Source organism: Vombatus ursinus, unplaced genomic scaffold (genome assembly GCF_900497805.2).
Source record: "Vombatus ursinus unplaced genomic scaffold, bare-nosed wombat genome assembly UNPS02015255.1, whole genome shotgun sequence".
Taxonomy (NCBI): Eukaryota; Metazoa; Chordata; class Mammalia; order Diprotodontia; family Vombatidae; genus Vombatus; species Vombatus ursinus.
In genome coordinates this window covers 3,560,588-3,579,891 of record NW_020955033.1, presented here as the reverse complement: position 1 = coordinate 3,579,891, position 19,304 = coordinate 3,560,588, and the positions used below count along the sequence as shown (strand labels likewise).

Sequence of the window (19,304 nt, the reverse complement as noted above, 5' to 3'; positions counted from 1 at the left end):
TTTTCAAAATGAGGGAACTGAGGCCAAGAGAGCATAAGATAACAGAAAGTCATACAGCCTAGCTGGGACCATAACTCAGGATAGAAAGGTCACATGCTATAATGCAAAGACTAAAATCACAGTCCAACATCTCAGCGATTTCTAGGTAAGTTCCATCTATATCTTATAGTTACTTCACTTCCATTTGCTTCCCTATAAAATGAAAGGTTGGACCAGATTAAAACCCATTTCAGTTAGGTCTCTCACCTCTTTGTTTCCTACCTGGAGTTAAGACTACTGAAATATTCTGTGGGTCACACCTTAAAGATGACAAGCACTGCTAGCCTGGAAGAGGAAACATTTGCACTGTACTTCCCCCTTCCATGACCTTTCCCCAACCCTCCAAAAAACAAAACCGAACAAAACAACAACAAAAAAAAACCCTACCTCCTAGAGCAGGGTGGCTAACAAAGACATGCAAGGAATAAAAAGTGGATTTTCCTGGGATTTACCCCAAGAATTAGCGAATAGTTTCTAAATGGTTCATAAACAAACAAACCATTTAATTATTAAACAAATAAGCTTCAGGAATTAACCAATTAATCTTTGTCCTCTATGTTTTCCATTTAAAGGCTATCTAGGTATCTAAGAAACAAAGAAGACTAAGTAAAGGAGTACACTGAATCAGTCAGGAGTTCAGAAGGTTGACCCAATGAGTCTCTTCATTACCAGGAAGCGAGAGCAACACTGGTTTTCAGAGTCCAGAGCTCCAAACCTTTGCCATATGCTATTTCATTAGCTACCCAATTTCCAGCCAGGGTACATAACATAAAGTAATAGGAACTTTAAAATCCCAAATCTGGGGGTGGGACAAGATCAGGTAGTGGGGTGAGAGATGAAAATGATGTGAAGTTTCCTTCCTCCAACCCTACCTCCTGCTCCATCTGGTTTCATGCAGTTTCTGTTTTCCATTTTGTAGTTTCTAGAGCCCTAAATGTAGTGATGGAGAGATCAACTACTTGGTGAATGAGGAAAAAAAAGTGATTTCCTATCATGCTTACTGTCCTACATCCTCTCACATAGGTCTTACTTCTGACTGATGACTCAGAAATATACCTCCTGAGAAAATTGGACTCTATTTTAACTATTCCATATCCAGATACAAAAGGCTGGAGAAAATGGGTAGAAGGCAAAGGGCAGAATTTTGCTGACTAATCCTACTGCAAATGTCTGACCCCATCTCTCCCACTAGCCTGTATTTACTTTGTTTCTCAATATTGGCAAGATTAATTTCCCATGGAAAACTGAAACCTAGAACTGAAATGGTCCTTTTTAACCTCAAATGAGGTGTTCCTTTTTCAACAAATATATTTGCCTCTTATTTATGGAATCAAGGATCCCTTATAGGAAATGATAGCAAATCCTATATAATGTACAAATATGTAATCAGATAAATTGATATCGGTGTTACCTATGTCTAATAAACACTGTCCACACATAAAATTCTACTAATAAGCCATTAATACTTACAGGGTGTTCAAATTCTTGAGTTTTTTAAAGGAGCCAGATGGAATTTCTCGTATTCTGTTAAATCGCAAATCCCTGCAGACAAAGGGAGGGGGGATGGAGGAGAGGGAGAAAGAGGATCACATATTAATTCCAATTTCATCATTACTTTCAAGTGTTCTAAGTTTTTGAATCTTTTAAAACTAAAACTGTCACCCTTGGTCTTCTTTTACCCATTCACAAGCCTCACCCAAAGCTTCCATGTTTGTTCAGCAAAAATCTTCAGCCAGAAGCCCCATTTTTCTCTAATACCCAAGGCTAAGCCTTTGCAGTGCTACTATACAACTGTACCTTAGCTCTTGTTATGCTTCCAGTCTTATGGGCAGGTGAAAATCATATCCTTAACCCCATGTTTCTAATACTATACCTACAGTAATACCTAGATACTGTATCATTATGCAAATATAAATTAATGTGACAAAGACCTATTTCCATAATAACTACAACACAATAATAATTGGTGCAATTTATCACAAGGTTTTTCATCAGTTTATATAGTCTGCATAGGCCAGATAGCCACTGCTAAAGTGAATAATTAAGCCAATTATTGACATAATATATTTTGTTTGTAGTAGTTTTCTTAAAACCATGCTTGATCAGTGGTCCTCTAAGAAGGAACTAATTCAGGGCAAGTAATATGAGGAAAACTTAATTAACATAGATTCACTGCAAAAGTAGTATGGCTCCATCAAGAGTAGATAATATCACATTAATCTTACTTCCTTTTTTTAATATGTTACAAGACAAGTGGGTTAGAGACATGCTATAGACAGAGCTATACATAGAGTGGGGCAATTGGACTTTGTCTCAGGGTACAAAATTTAGAGAGTTCTGACAGTACATGCACTTTTCAGCACCATAGAAACAAAAGAACTTAGCAGCTAGTTTAAAAGGATAATTAGCTTAAATAGGAAGCTACCAAATGGTAGGCTGGAGTATGCTTCTCCTCTACCCTACCTTTCTTCTGTCATCTCTACCTCTCAAATCTGTCTTCCATGGACACATTTTTTATCATAGTTATTGCCACAGACATAGTATAGTTAGATTTCAGAAATTTTGGACAATATTTCTAATGCTAGCTTTGTGAATAAGATGTAGGGATGTGACCTAAATCATGGAACAGAGAAGTAGGTTCAGGACTGATTGAATGACTGGACCCATTGTGGCAGTCATTAAAGTCATTAACAATTCAATATTAAATTGGAGAAATTTCTTTAGAGGAGTATCCCAGAATCTGTGCTTGATCCTGTTCTGTTTAATATATTTGTCAATGACTTGGATGAAAGAATAAGTGGAATACTTATCAAATTTGAAGAGGAAACAATGCTAGGAGAAAAAATTTGGATGACAAGTCAGGATCTAAAAGGATCTCAAAAGTCTAGAATGTGGTACCAAATATCAAAATGTGTAATGTAATAGGGATAAATATAAATTCTTACACTTAGGTTCAAAAAGTCATGCTCAGAAATGCAATATGGGGGAGATGTGTCTAGAAGAGTATTCTTGTGAATGATATTTGTGCATTTTAATGCACATCAAGCTCAATCTGAATCAATAGGATAACATGGCAGCCCCCAAAAAGGTGAATGCAATCTTAAGTTACATTACTAGAGGCATAGCATCCAAAACATTTGTGGCAGTGTCAGCCTCTTGAGGCCAGGAACTGTTTTTGCTTTTTCTTTGTATCTCTAGCACTTAGCACAGCCAGTCCTTGTCACATGTTGCTTAATAAATGTGTGTTTACTGTAGAGAGTCCCACTTCATTAAGTCCCATTTAGTTAAAGTGGAGAATCCCACTTTACTACCCCACTGACCCCAGTTCAGGAGACATTTGGAGGATGATATTCAGTTTGAAGGATCACATTTCAGAAATGACTTCAAAAGCTCAAGAACATAAAAAATGCAGGATGTTCAGGGAGCTGCCACTTGAGGATCAGCTGAAGGAGACTTAAGCTTGCTACAAGGAAAAATGTCCCAGTCACTGAAGCTGTCCAAAAGTACCAAATGTGATAATGGAGGTAAAACACTTTGAAACTTTAAGATCTATATAAATGTCAGTTATTAATATTTAGATTCCTTGAGAGGTATTTGGTTGCCCCTCACTGATGATACACAAGCAGAGACTGTGTGGCAATTTGTTAAGGATGGTGCAGAAGATATTCCTGTGGAGGTAGAGGTTGGTCTCTCAGGTCCCTTCCCACTCTGAAATTCTGTGATTCTATAAAAATAACCCCCCTCTTGTCCTGTTCCATCAATTATGCTTATTCTGTCTTTCATTATCAATCTCTTGTGCTCCACTGGCTTCTTCCCTTATTCCTCGGAGCCCATTTAATTATCTCTAACTTCCCTCACCTGGAAGAGAGGAAGTCTCTTACTCCCTCAAATGACTATACTATCTGATTTCTTTACTTCAACCCATAGATTATTACATTCACTGCTTTCATTTCCTCCCCTCCCACTCCCTTCTAATCTCTCACAGTCTGATTTTTGCCTGTGAAAGCCCCAGAGTAGCTTTCTTCAAGGTCAATCATTTCAACACACATTTGTTAAGCTTCTACTGTGTACTAAGTATTATGTTAGATGTTGAAAATATGAAAACAAAATCCCAATTGTCAAATCCAATGACCTTTTCTCAATTGTCATATTCCTTGCAACATTGTAGCATTCGTTCATTCTTGACATTATACTCTTCTGGCACTACCCATATGCTAGCAATTCTGCCTATATTACATTCAATGGCTTTGCTTTTTCCTCTTATTCCCTAAACACTGGCATAACTCAAAGTACTCTCCTCATCTTTCCTTCCTCTCTATACAAATCTCCCATTTTACAATCTTATATACCACCACCCTACAATTTAAAAAATCATTTCTATCTGGACAATTCTCCCAAATACACTTCTGATCATGACCCTTATTCTAAACTTTAATCTTGAATTTCCAATTACCTGTTGACCTTCTCTATCTACATATCTTACCAGCACTTTACACTCCAAAAGTCCACAAACTAATACATTATATCAGCTGTCACTACTCCCACCCCACTGCCTCCCCAAACCTACTATTTCTGATTTCCCAGTTTCTATAAATGGTACTATCCTTCTTCTAATCACCCTGGTTCAAAACTTCAAGGTCATCTCTCCAAACTTATTGATCTGTTAGGTGCCAAATTGGATAGGCTTTTCTCAATTCTCATTCTTTGTTACATTTACATCCTTTACCTTCATCTTCTTTATATTATGAACATTTATAGATTACTCCTCCTCTTATGAGGGATCTCTTATAACAAAGTGAAACAGTTAAATAAAGCTAGTAATAAATACACTAACCTCATCTGAAAGTTCATGCAACATTGTAGCATTCACAACTCTTTGGGTTTTTGTGATACAGCTCTCTTTTAGTTATCCTTCTACCTAGCTGACTACTCCTGCTTAGTCTCCTCTGTGAGATTATTATTCATATGATGGATAAGTGCCCCAAGGCACTGTCTTATGCCCACTACCATTTTCTTTCCATATTCTTTCACTTGGTGCACTCAGCAGTTTCATTATGAAACTCATAAATTTCATTATCATCTTCATGCAGATGACTTGCTGATTTTATATCCAGCCTTGGCCTTCTCTTGAGCACTATTCACTAATTGCTAATCGTTTAATGGGCATTTTGAACTGGATATGCTATAGGGAATTAAAATTCAACATGTTCAAACGAGAATTCTATTATCTTTTCCCCATAATCCATCCCTTACAGAGTTTCCTATTTTTGTTGAGGATACTGCTACTTTTCCAGTCACCCACATATGAAATATTAGAATCACCCTCCTCACCCTACATATCAAGGACAGTTACTAAATCTTTATGATTCTACCTCTACAACATTTGTCATATACATCCTCTTCTCTCACATGGTTACCATCCTAGTCCAGGCTCTCATCACTTCTCATCCAGACTCACCCAGGGTGGGGAACCTGCAGCCTTGAGGCTATAGGTGGCCCTCTAGGTCCTCAAGTGTGGCCCTTTGACTGAATCCAAACCTCACAGAATAAATCCCTTTAATAAAAGGATTTGTTCTGTGAAGCTTAGACTCAGTCAAAAGGCTACTCCCAAGGACCTAGAAGGACACATGTTGTCTCAGGGTCACAGGTTCCTCATCCTTGCTTCTAAATATTCCTAAAGCACAAGTCTGCCCTTCTCACTGCCTTACTCAAACTCTGGTGGTACACTATTAGCTCTAAAGTCAAATACAAAGTCCTCTGTTTGGTTTTCAAAGCTTTTAAACAACCTGGATTCAAGTTACCCTTCCAGATTTATTATATATAACAACATCTTACACACTCTACAGATCAGACAAATTGGCCTTCTTGTTATTCCTAACATACTGCACTTTCTCTCTCACATCTGCATCTTTGCTTGGTTTTCTTCAATGCCTGGAATACCCTCCAGCCTCAACTCTGCCTCCCAGAATCCCTAATCTCCTTCAGACTTCAGTTCCTGTGCTATCTTTTTCATGAAGCATTTCCTGAGCCCAGCTGCTAGTACCATCTCCTCCAAAATTACCTGTTTTTACTTCTTGACACATACACTATCTCCTTCAACAGACTCTAAGTCTGCTTAGGACAGGGATTTTCATTTCATTTCATTTTTTTGTCTTTGTATCTGCCCAATACTTGGAAGATGGAGGGCATTTCACAAATGCTTGTTGATTGATTTTTGATATCCCCTTCTCCATTATCCTTCAGCCCCAATCAGTGACCACAAATCCTAAAGATTCCACCTCTATGTCCACTCTCATTGACCTCTGTGTCATTTCTACTAGAAGTATTTAGGTTCATATACATGCTGAAGTTGCATACATCTTTCTAAATCACAACTGTTATCATGTTACTCACTTGAGCAAAAACCTTCACTGATTCCCCATTGTCTACACAGACTTAAGTGGAAATTCTTTACTCAACTAGGTGGTACAATAGATAGAGCACTGGGCCTGGAATCAAGAAGATCCAGCTTCAGACACTTACTAGCTATGTGACCCTGAGCAAATCATTTAGCCTCTGTCTGGCTCTGTTTTCCGAACTGTTAAACAGGGATAATAAAAGCACCTACTTGCCAAGGTTGTTTTTAGGGGCAAATGAGATATTTATAAAGTGCTTGGCATACTGCCTGACACATAGTAGGCACTTAATAAATAGCTTATTCTTTCCTTCCTTTAGTCTAGCATTTAAGATTCAACATACTTTATATCTAACTGACTTTTCTAGTCTTATTAGACACTGTCTGCTACACACATACACACACAGACACACACACACACACACACACAGTCAAACTGAATTATTCTCTTTCCCAAATACAATCCTCACTTTTCCACCTCTGCCCCTTTTTGCTCATGTTATTCATTCCACCTGGAACACCACACCCAGTTCACTTCTCCAATCTTTACTTGTTGAAATCTTACCCTGTGCTTTTAGACTCAGCTTCCAGACAACTTTATTCTTTTGGTCCTCTAAATACCCATAACAATATTATATTTACATTTCCCTTGGGGTACTGAGTACATTTGACTTTATACTTCAGCGATTTTGAATGTATCATACCCCTTTCTCTTTTTGAGGATGAGGACATGTAACTGTGTGATAGCTGTTTAAAAATCAGGTTTCATTATTGTACCCTCTGTAGTTCCTATCACAATACCCTGTCTAGAAAGCAAATACTCAATAAATGATTTTTGGGATGAGTTGAATAGGAAAATTCATTTCAACACACATTTGTTAAGCTCCTACTGTGTACTAAGTATTATGTTAGATGTTGAAAATATGAAAACAAAATTAGTCCCTGCTCCCAAAAAGCTTACATTCAAATGAAAAATTTGTAGATATGTTATCATTATTTTTCACGTATTTTCCAACTTGCAATTACAGCTTTAAAAAAGAAAAATTGTACTTAGAGAAATGCAAAAGATATTCAATAAGAGTAGGGAATTTTGCCACACTCTAGAAACTCAGTCCAGTTTCCTTTAAACCCAGTGAATCTCATTATATTTTCCCTAGAGTCCAGTTTTCCAGAAGAGCCACAATTTCATAGTAGCTAATTTTCAATTAAAATGGGTAAATGATTTGCTGTGACTGTGCTTCATGGTTAAGCAGAAGCCCTGAGGTCTGCCTAAATGCCATGTGTCATCATTTGGTTTACTAAACTGGATTTTAAAATGAAAATATCCAAATTATGTGGGTACCCCCCACAACCTCTTTTAAATGATAAGCTTCTAATGGCTAGTTGTGAAAGAAACGTTTTTCCTGTTTTATTTGTTCACTGAACAAGCATTTATTAAGAACCTACTATGTGCTACTATGAACCTACTATGAGCAGGAAACTGTTCAGTACTGGGGGGTGGGGGTGAGAAGGCATACAGAAATTAAAAAGATCACTTAGATACTTGAACTTGTCTCAAAAAAAAAAACCTACAAGAATTTGTATGCTCAGCAACCCATCAACAAGATGTTTCCATAATTTACTTCTTCAACAATTGACTATCAACTTAACACATCACTAAATTTGCAATATGAAATACCTATTTAACCACCAGGTGGAGTTGCTAACAATTGCACTGATCTAATTAACTGAAAGGGGCTTTCGGAAGTGCTATATTCGCCTTAGTGATTATATATTCTGCCCTGCTCTAGAGGAAACTTCTCGGTGGTGCTAAGGTCTCTGTGGTTCTGGGAGAATAGATGACCTTCCATCCTTCTGATTCTCTCTGGGGATTTGGCGAGTGCATATTTACCCAATCAATATCAACTCTTGGACACTCACCTACTGGAAAACTCCAACCCCTTCCTAAATCTGCTCAATTTGACTTAACCCTATTTCATGTGACCATAAAATAATAAAATTAGTGAAAGAGAGAAATACCTGCTTAACTAAAGCATCTTTATTCTTTGTGTGTGTGTGTATGTGTGTGTGTGTATAGATTTTTTTTAAGGTAATTGGGGTTAAGTGACTTGCCCAGGGTCACACAGCTAGTTGAATGTCAAGTGTTTGGTCTGAGGCCAGATTTGAACTCAGGTCCTCCTGACTTCAGGGCCGGTGTTCTACCCACTGCTCCACCTAGCTACCCCTTTGTATAAAATTGAAAAAGAAAATAAAATAGTACATTATAGAACATGTCTTGCAGCTGTACACTCAACATCTTTTAGACCTCAATCGCCCCCAGTTGAGGGTGCACACTCCAAACCCGAGTTGCAGGACAAAGAGTTCTGTTTTAGTCCCACCATGGCTGCTCATCTTAGAAGTAATAAGAAAAGTATAAGAAATACAACCCAATTCCCAGATGCTATTCAACTCAGGGCTTAAGGGTCGGGTAGGGGTATGTAGATGGAGGGAGTAACCAAGAGCTAGAGCCAAATCTCAATGTCACTGCTCTTCTTTCATAGTTAAGGTGCCAATAGCAACCTCCAATCCTTTTTATAATTGTTTCCTGAATTTGTGTACCACTAGTTCAAGAGAAGGGCATAGGCAAAGGCCGGTCAGATGGAGTGTAAGGGTCACTTCCTGTCAATTGCCATTTTGCCTTGTGTGTGTTTATTCTTCAACTTCCTCCCTCTCATCTTGTGCTCAAGTTCTGCTTGTCTGAAAAGTACATCGTATCCCTCTCTGTCTCTATGGCTTCTTTGGATTTTTAGCTTTGTGGATACTGATCACCAAGCATCAATTAAGCACTAACTATGTGCCAGGCCCTGTGCTTGACTCTGAAAATAGAAGCACAAAGAAGCGTACAAAGATCTGTTCACAAAGAGCTTATATTCTAATGGGGAAGACAACGTGTGTGGGGGAGGGAGGTTTGGCAGCTGTGGATAGAGAGTCAGGCCTGGAGTCAGGAAGACCTGAATTCAAGTCTGGTCTCTGACATTTACTAGGTGTGTGACGTTGGGCAAGTCACTTGGCCCTGTTTACCTCAGTTTCCTCATCTGTAAAATGAGCTGGAGAAGGAAATTGCAAAGTTACTCTAGTATCTTTGCCAAGAAAATCCCTAATGGGGTCATGAAGAGCCAAACATGATTAAAACAGCAGATATGTATATACATAGATATATACATATATATATATATATACACACACATATACATATATACATATACACATATACACATATATATAATATAGACATATATACACACGAATATACTTATGTGTATTTAAGTATATAAAGGATAAATATGAAGGCAATATAGCTAATAGCTAACATTTATATAGTATCTTCTATGTGCTAACCTCTATATACTAAACACTTTATAAATAATATCTCATTTGATAAATACAATTAATTAATAAATACAAAGTAGTTAAATACAAGGAAGTTTGAAAGAGAGGCATTAGCAGTTGGGGGGGTAAGGAAAGACTTCATTTATAGGGTCAAATGGAGCCCTTTACACCTGAAAACAAGCTTGAACTTAACACCATGAAAAAGAGACTTATCACTAGACTGCCTCCCCAGAGTCCTCTCTGATGCCTCATTGTGGCATGGAGGAGACCCTGGGTTTTCTAAGACTATGCCAAGAAGCACAAGCTCTGATATATCCTACCCTGTTATAAAGGCTTACCCTGTTATGAAAGTATAGGTCTGGTGAGAATTTGTATGTCTACTTCTAAGAACCAGCTAAGTTCAAGGTAGCTCATTACCAAGTGGGATATAGGAAGATGCATCTTTTTTTTTCCCCTAAGCAATTCCCTTAGACCTATTGCTGAGTTTAAAGAAAATGTTCAATCTGCAACAGTGAAGAAAATATTCCCAATCATTAAATCAAAGATACCTAGAATATAATATAATAATTTCAAAAATTGGAGTTATATAGATTCTTTATCAGAGTCTCTCCCTTGTCTCTTTTCATTGCCAAGTACCAATCATTTTATCAAATCCCAAGGATACTTTCAACACAAGGGATTAACAAGTTAATCAAAAGGCAGTGTGGTATAGTGGAGAGATAGATGGTCTCAATAACAAGACAGCCTGGGTTCTGACACATATCAGCCTTACTTCTGACACATATTGGCTTTGTGATCCTGGGCAAGTCACTTAACCATTGTTTGGACAGAGACTGTGCTCTAAGACTGTAAGTTGAAGACAAATTGCCAATCTGCATTGGTAGAGGGAGTTTTCTCACCCAAGACTTCTCTGTACCAATGAAATCACAGATGTAGTAGTAATAAGTAATAATCTAGTAAGTAATAAGAAACCAACAGGGGAAAATAGGCATATCTGGGGTCCATTCAGGAGAAGCCAAGAATCAAACAGCAGTGTTTTTAGCTCATGATGAAAGATTGAGCTTTCTCCCTAGAACCTACTGTTCAACAATGGACTAATTACCACATGCAGATATAGGGCAGAGATTAGATTAGATTGTGAGCTACTCAAAGGCAAGGACTATCTTTTGCCTTTTTTCTTGTATCCCCAGTGCTTAGCACAGTTCTTGGCACCTGGAAAGCACTTACTAAGTGGACAGAGCTTATCAGATGACCTATCTTGGGGAAAGGGAGAGCTGAGGCATTTCAAATCATAAAGAGGGGAAGAGATTGGTTCAAAGTCCACAAAGCTAAAACATTAGTCCAAAGTCCAAAAATGAGCACATCAGAATGGTTTGCAAGGTAAACGTAGACTCAAAAACGTGAAGTGGTGAAGGGTCATCGAGACTGATGATGCCTTTGTAGTTGAAGTAAACTTGGAAAGCCTTAGGTTTCTCCTGCACCCCTACTCCCTCCTTGGACTTAAAGGAGTTAAATCAGAGTAAGATGTCCCATGAAATATACTTTCAGAAGGACAAACTCCTTTATTCTTATTTGATTGCAAGGTGATTGACATGCAAATTGAGTATCTGTTCTCACTCGGTAGCCCTCCCAAGGAGCTACAAAGATAAGTAGAGTTGCAGAAGCGTTTTTCAAAGGTCAGGGGGAAAAAACTAAGAATATCTATTCAAATAAACCAAATCAGAATAATTTCACTTGTTAATGTAGTCATCCTTGATTGCTGCCTGACCAGTGTTCTCACACATAATCTATTATCCATTAAATGAATATAAGAAGCAGAAAAATACCCTCATCTCTTTATCATTGACCTGAAATGAGGGAATTGTTCAATTCTACACTTAAGGGGGGAAAATTATTCCCACTGAACACACACATACTTCATTTTTCCAGGAACGCTAAATTTGTATCTTGCTGTTTTCTAAATAATCTTACCCCTAAAAGCAATTTCTCTTTCCAAGCTGCTTCTAATCTATTCAAAGAACTCCAAATAGCTATTTAGGTTGGCTAGAGTGTTATTGATTTTGATGTCTGGGCTGTCTAATATGCCCTTGAAGGGATGGGGTGGAGTCAGGAGATAAATACAATGGTATGAAATGTAACTGGGGCTATCTCTAAAGGACCATAGATGTGGTCTCTGCTGGAAAACTGAACCCCTGTCATCCTGAGGATGGTACCAAGTATTAAGGACATTCCATACTCAAGGATGGGTCACAGAGACTTACTTTTCCCCTGGCTGTCTCTTTTCACTGGGGAAGGGACAAAGATTCACGTCCACAACAACAAAATTTCTTCACAGAAAATCCTTAAACTTCCTGGCCAATGGCACATTCACAAGCTGCTGCAGAAACCTGTTCTGCTGCTACCTCCAGCTTTAGCAGGGTCCAGGCTGACTGTTGCCCTGAGCCATGGTTCTGACTATTTCTTTAATAACAACACCAACAACAACCTGTCTTAGAAGTCCTCTCTTTTTCCCTTGTCTTTGTGAAGTGGGATGTGATTTGACCTTCTTAAAAGAACCTAGGGGAAGTGAGTTCCCAAAGCAAGGTCATAGACATCCATCCTCTGCTCTCTGGAGTATCTGACAGTTGCCAATATCTTTACAATCACCTGTTTTTGACACTGATTTTCTCTAGTGGCAATTATTCCATGCCATTAAGTCTCTTCTTCCTGTCTTGGTACTCCCATTGGTCATTTTCATCTCAGGGAACTTACTTCAGCTGTTACCACCTACTGTAAGATGGTCTTCTTCTGGAGTATAGAACCTTCTTCATGACTAAGCCATATACCAGTAGTATCAAACTTAAATAAAAATGGCGCCCCCTCAACTATACATAAGGATCCCTGTGGACTGCGTATTGACTTAGAAAACAATATATGTTTATATATTCCTCTATTTGTCAATATGTCAACACATAAAAATCAGATAGGAGCTACATTTTAATCTGGTTCAGGACACACTTGGAAGTGTTACAGGCTTCATGCAGCCTGCTGGTTACATATTCATCAGGTCTGCTACATAATGTATAATCTCCCAAAGACACAGAATGCATCAGGGCTTATGCCTATGAAATGCCCCCTGGGTCCTGGTCACAGACAAACATTCCCAGGAGCATAAGCACAGGTGAAAATTTCCCATACCCAACAACTTCTCTCTCTGTGAAAGGATGGCTTCTTCTCCTAGACAGATTATTACCTGTACCACTGGGCAAGGTGACAAGATCTATTAAGCAGAGTATAGCCCTTTTCTAAGGAATAGGCTAATCTCTGATTGGCCTTTCCTTGACCACTTTTTGGGATCCCTTGTCTTCCTGAGGGTCCTCTGAATATCCTGGATATATTGGCATTGCTGGGCTAGACAAATGGGGGTGACATCTTAGGAGAGCATACTCTGTGCTTCCATGTTAGGTAATGGCAATCTCTGACCCCACAGCTTTAATCATTCAGAATTCTCTAGACATCTTAATGGTCACAAACTTAGGACATTAAGTGACATCTTCCTATTTTATAAGTGGTTATTTAATCAAACAGTCTTATCAGCCAAGACTACCAAATTTTCTACAGGATTCCTGATAGGTGGATTCTACTTTGCCCCTTATGAAATACTTCCAGCAATTTCCCATCTCCTGGTCCAAGAAAGATCTCATTTGGCAAAATATGTGGATAGAAGATAACAATAAGCATCCCTCCTACATCATAATCCCTTCATGATCTCAAGTTTATGAGGTGGATTCCACCAAATTGCCAGAAACTTCCCTGGAACTGCTAATAAATCCCTAGAAGAGAAATCGCTTTTCTTTATCAGCCCATTCTAGAGTGATCTCTACTAATTTCCTCATCACAAATGCCACCTGCAGCTGATCTGTCACAAAACTAAAAGGCTGCATTTTAAATGCTAGTTCACACTGACCAAGAAGAGTTAGCATCTGACAAAGGCATTTAGAGACAGGTGGTGATGTTATCGTGTCCTCAGGTGGTGATGGAGTAAGCAGACATCAATAACATGTACAGGCTTTGCTGAAATACAGGCCTGTCAGGGTGAGCCTGCAAATTCTGTACTTGTTTGCTCCACCTGTGAACCACCTGTTCTGGGCTCTCTAAAATGACAGAGGAAAGAGGGTAGGTGTCCATCTTGTGCCAGTAATAACCTTCTGTTTAGTCCGTCAAACATACCTTGAGGTGAAAGGATAGAACAGGCAGAATATAAGAAAAGCAGCCAGAGCAGGCAATGAAAGGCATCTTCATTACTGACTAGGCCTTACTGGAAAACCAATTGCTTGCCACCCAGGGATAGCTTCAAGTGAAGTCACAGAACACCTGACACCCAGGGAAAGAACACATAGAGACGTGTCTGGCTGCCCCCTTACCGATCAGTAGCTCACCAGGGAAGAGCAGAGATGGATCCACTTTAAGGCAATTTCTCCACAGGAAATTCAGACATTGCAGCTGTAATCTTCTTAAACCCTTCCTAGGCCCACCTGAGTCCAACTCTGCCAATGACCCAAATTGCCTAAAGGCCCAAAAAGGAGCCAATTCAGTTAATCTGCTGGGAAGTGGCAATAACCTTACTCTTCCATAAATATGTTGGCTAATGTTGCCCTTAACCACAACGTCTGGACACAATGCAACACAGCTGTGGCCACTCTTCTGCTTTCCCCAGCCTTAGTGTTGACCGAGTCAGCTGTTATCTCTTAAAAAAACAGTGCAGGCTGTCTCTCTACTTGTAATTGATATACATCATTCATTAGCATGAAAATGTGACATTCCATTTTTCCACTTTTACAGCTAGTAAAAATACATATACACACATATATATGAATAAAATATGCAAAGCAATATATGTGGATGTGTATAAAAATATTGATATCAACATAGATACAGACACCATAATAAGATCTGAGAACATAAAAAGGATTTAAGGAAATCATTTTTGTAAAGTTCTGTATAGGATGTGTTGCTCATGCTGTCCTAACAACCTCTTTCCTTCCCCAAAAATGTGTTTCTCCATTACCTAATATATATCCTATCCCAACCTTCAAGGTCTACCTCAAGGACTCCAGCTGTTTAATCATCTTCCCCTTCTCTGAAATCCTACAGGACCTACTGCATCTTCTACCTACTCACTACCTAGTCACATATCAACATATTTTCTTAACTGTTTGGTTTGTGCGTTTGCCTTGTCTCTTCATCTAGAGTCTATTGTCTTGGGGCCAAGGGACTATAACCCTAGTTATGGCTTTCTTAGTGCTTAGCAGCTTAAAGCTATGTACAAAGTTCAATCAATGTTTATTAAGCAAGCCTGTTTTTTTTTAAGTTCCAGATCAGATAAGACTTTTTGAAGTGAGCTAAATCTCTATACCAGAATTTTAATTCCTTTACTGATGGAGGGAGGATACAGATGCAGAAAAACCAGAAACCATTTATCTGAGTCTATAAAAAATGCACTTATGTTTATATTGAAGTATGGAACATAGATTTTAGAATTTATAATAGTTTAAAGAAAAAATGTAATCACACTCTAAAAGTTGTCCTGCCCAATTATTTCTTTTTTTGGATACTCTATTTAAATCACTTAAGCCCTCCCTCTATGTTCTGTGCACAGAATAGAAAGAATCAGCTCTAAAACTAATGCAAAGAATCAGTGGAGAGCAGGCCAGAGGCTTTTCCCACAAATTCCACGGTTATTAATATGTATTAAATAATCAGTTCCTCAGGGTGCCAGGGCATCAATGAATTTAACCAAAAAGTATTTCTTAAGTATCTACATTTCACTAGGTACCGAGGACACAGAGACAAAGTGAAAAACTGTCCAAGCCCTCAGGGAGTTCCACTTATCTAGAGAGGATATAGTGTAAAAGCATGTAAGTACGTATATGATAATTTGAGGAGGGAAAGAGCAATAATAAACAGGGAGATCTGGAAAGGTTTCCTGCAGGAGGTGGCAAAGGTGCTACACCTTGAAAGTAGTTAAGTAGTACTAAGAAGAAAGGGCATTCTTAGGAAGGCAGAGAAGCAGGGGATGCCTTAGGGAAAAACAAGTAGGGTAACTGAAACTGTTACGTGTTGAAAGTATGATTTTTCAAATTGAAGAATGATAGAACTTCGAAGCAGAAAGGGACTTCAGCAACTATCTAACCCTAACTCAACACCATCATGTACAGGTGAGGAAACTGAGGCCCAGAGAAACAAAATGATTTGTTTATACAGCTAGTTAGTGAAACAGGCAAGACCAGAATCCCTGGACTCCCAATGTGACAGCCAGACCAAAAACAACAGAAGAGCAGTCTCCATCCTGCTTAGGGCTTGGATCACAGGGATACAGACAGAAGAAAACAAATCCAAGCATGAAAAAGGTTCCTATTTCTTTGCACAAACTGATGTTAGTTTTCAAGACCAGAAATTCCCCTCGCTCCTGTTTTCCTCAGTTTCTGCACTCAGCACTTCCAGCAGATGTCACTGAAGAGTTAGCTTCTCTTCAAAGTCAAGGAATTGCCATCTCAAGAAAAGAACAAAAAGTGGTTTAATTTGATATAATTGCAGTGCAGCCAGGAAACACCTGCAAGTCATATGGATTATAGAGAATAACTCTAGTTACTCTCACATGCCACTAATATAACTTTTTAACAGGATCAAAGCCACTCATAGATAATGATACTTAATAAAGCCTGATTTATTAAGGAGGGAAGAATGAGGTATGGTTGGGGGGGTGGGGTTGTTTTGTTTTTACAATAACTGAAGTTTACTATTCAAGTGTATAAACATTACTGGCTTTAATTATTCTTGAATCTGCATAGTGTCCTGGCAAGAAGACAGGGCATGAAGTCAGAAGACCTCGGTTTAAATTCCAGCCCTGCCACTTACCTTCTGTGTGAGCTTGGACGAGCTCTTCTGAGCTCTTGGATGACTCTTCTGAGTCTTAATGTCCTGATTGCAAAAAAAAAAAAAATTGTAAAATTGTGGCCTTTTGACTGAGTCCAAGTTTCACAGAACAAATACTTTTATTAAGGGGATTTGGTCTGTGAAATTTGGATTCAGTCAAAGGGTGGCACTTGAGGACCTAGAGGGCCACATGTTGCCTCGAGGCCTCAGGTTCCCCACCCCTGATCTAAATGATCTCCCTTGTCCCTTTCAACTTTAAACAGGTGAGCCTATGGAAAGCTTTCTAAATTGCATCATATTTTTGTTTCCTTTGTAAACAGACTTATTAAATAGAATCAAACTTTATTTGGGGACAAATAAGCATCTATTAAGTGTTTATGTGCCAGACATTGTGTTTAACACTTTATAAATATTGTTTCGTTTGATTCTCACAGTTGGTGTTCAGTCATTTTCAGTCATGTCAGACTCTTCGTGATCTCATTTGGGGCTTTTTTGGCAAAGATAATGGAATGGTTTGCCGTTCCCTTCTCCAGCTCATTTTACAGATGAGGAAACTGAGGCAAAAAAGAGTTAAGTGACTTGCCCAGGGTCACACAGCAAGAAAGTGTCTGAGACCAGATTTGAACTCAGGAAGAGGATGAGTCTTCCTGACTTCAGGCCCAGCACTTTATCCACTGGACCACCTAGCTACCCTTAATCCTCACAACAACCCTGTAAAATAGATATCATTATTATCCCCATTTTACTGCTCAGAAAACTAAGTGATTTGCCCATTTGTCATACAGCCAAAATATGAGGCCAAATTGAAACTTGGGTTTTCTTGACTCCAAGATCAGCACTCTGTGCATCATGGCCACCTAGAGGCCTAGGTTACCTTTCATTTCAAGGTACCAGTTGAGAACTCTTCCTGTTCTTTTTGCCTGTAGGTAAGTCAACAAGCATTTGTCAAGCTCTTGTGTGTTCCAGGCACTGTACTAAATGCTGGGGAAACAAAGAAAGGCAAATGACAGGCCTGCCTTCAATAACACCTCTCATCTTTTGGGACCTAAAAAACCAGAGGACCAAACCTCTTACAGAATCAAAGAATCTCAGTAGTAATACTGCACCTTAGTATGGTTACACGGCTAGTAAGTGTCAGCACTCTTACTTACAGCTTGCCTCCATTTAAGCTCCATGATCTGTATCAGGAAATTACGACATACCACAGCTTACATGTTCCTGGCTAACTGGATTTATTTATTCATCATATTTCATACTGTCTACCTTTAACTAAATTAATCTTCACAAAAGAACAAGGAGTTTAAAAAGATTCTTACAAAGGGAGCTCAAGTGTTAATATCTTCATTTTACTGATGAGGAAACTGAGGATCTGAAAGTTTAAGCACTTCACTAATTAGAACATGGAGAAAATCTATATGTTCTTTTTCAAGGTTGTTGATATAAGGTGATGAACACTAATACTACTTTCAAAAGTTATCCTGTATAAGCTAACAACTGGAACCATTAGTCATTATTGCAATTAAAGTTCATTATTAAGAAAATATGGTAAAAAAATTTTCATTAAAGGCTGAAGAGTAAGAATCAATTCTCACACTTTATGAAGAAAGAAATAAGGAGCTGGAGAGGTTAAATATTTTTCCTAAGTCACACAGCAAGGCAGAGATAGAGCCCCAAAATAGAACTTCTAACTTCTGACCATCCTCCCCATCCCCAAAACCAGTGCTCTTTCTGCTAGAGCACTGCTTTAATCAGATTCCAATAGATAGGTTGGATTAATATCGAAGGAACTATTCTCCTGACAGGATACTCAGTCCCTGGAATTTAAAATTTCCCTCAGGTCTCTTTCTGTTTTGTAAAACAGATGCATCACTTTAAATATCCTTTGTTTTGTTGTTCAGTCATGTCTGATTCTTTGTGACTTCATTTGAGGTTTTCTTGGCAAAGATACTGGAATGGTTTGCCATTTTCTTCTCCAGCTCATTTTACAGATGAGGAGACTGAGGCAAACAGGGTTAAGTGACTTGCCCTAAACCACATAGCTAGTGTCTGATGCCAGATTTGAATTCATGGAGATATCATCCTGATCCCAAGCTCAATGCTCTATCTACTGCACCACCTAGTTGCTCCCTTTGAACTTCCTAGCAGGAGCTTAAACATCCTTATTTTGTTGTGTGTGTGTGTGTGTGTGTGTGTGTGTGTGTGTGTGTGTGTGTGTGAGAGAGAGAGAGAGAGAGAGAGAGAGAGAGAGAGTGAACTTCCAACCAGACTGAAAGGTACTGTAGTGCAGGAATGGCATTTTATTCATCTCATATCTCCCTTAGCATGTAACTCAATGGAAATGACACATGGAAACATGACTATGGACTTGACTTATGATTTCACTGGTATAGGGAACACACCAAATAAAGAAACTCCTTCTGTCAATGCTGGGTGGCACCTTCTCTTCAACATATAATTTCAGAGACTTGCCTAGGCCACTGAGACGTTGAATGATTTGCCCTGTGCAGCACAGTCAGTATATAACAGCAGCTACACTTGAATCCAGGCTGCCTTCGATGTGAGGCCTACTCTCTGACCACTAAGAGTA

The 19,304-nt window shown here is 38.7% G+C and overlaps 1 protein-coding gene across 1 annotated transcript in view; it reads right to left on the bottom strand.

Moving 5' to 3' along the window:
• The window catches only part of LOC114031871 (peroxidasin-like protein), a 475,034-nt gene that overhangs the window by 293,890 nt on the left and 161,840 nt on the right, over positions 1 to 19,304 (bottom strand). Inside the window, exon 2 of the mRNA XM_027847056.1 lies at positions 1,510 to 1,581. Within this exon, the coding sequence (XP_027702857.1) occupies positions 1,510 to 1,581 (72 nt within the window). The remainder of the gene's footprint in view (positions 1 to 1,509; positions 1,582 to 19,304) is intronic.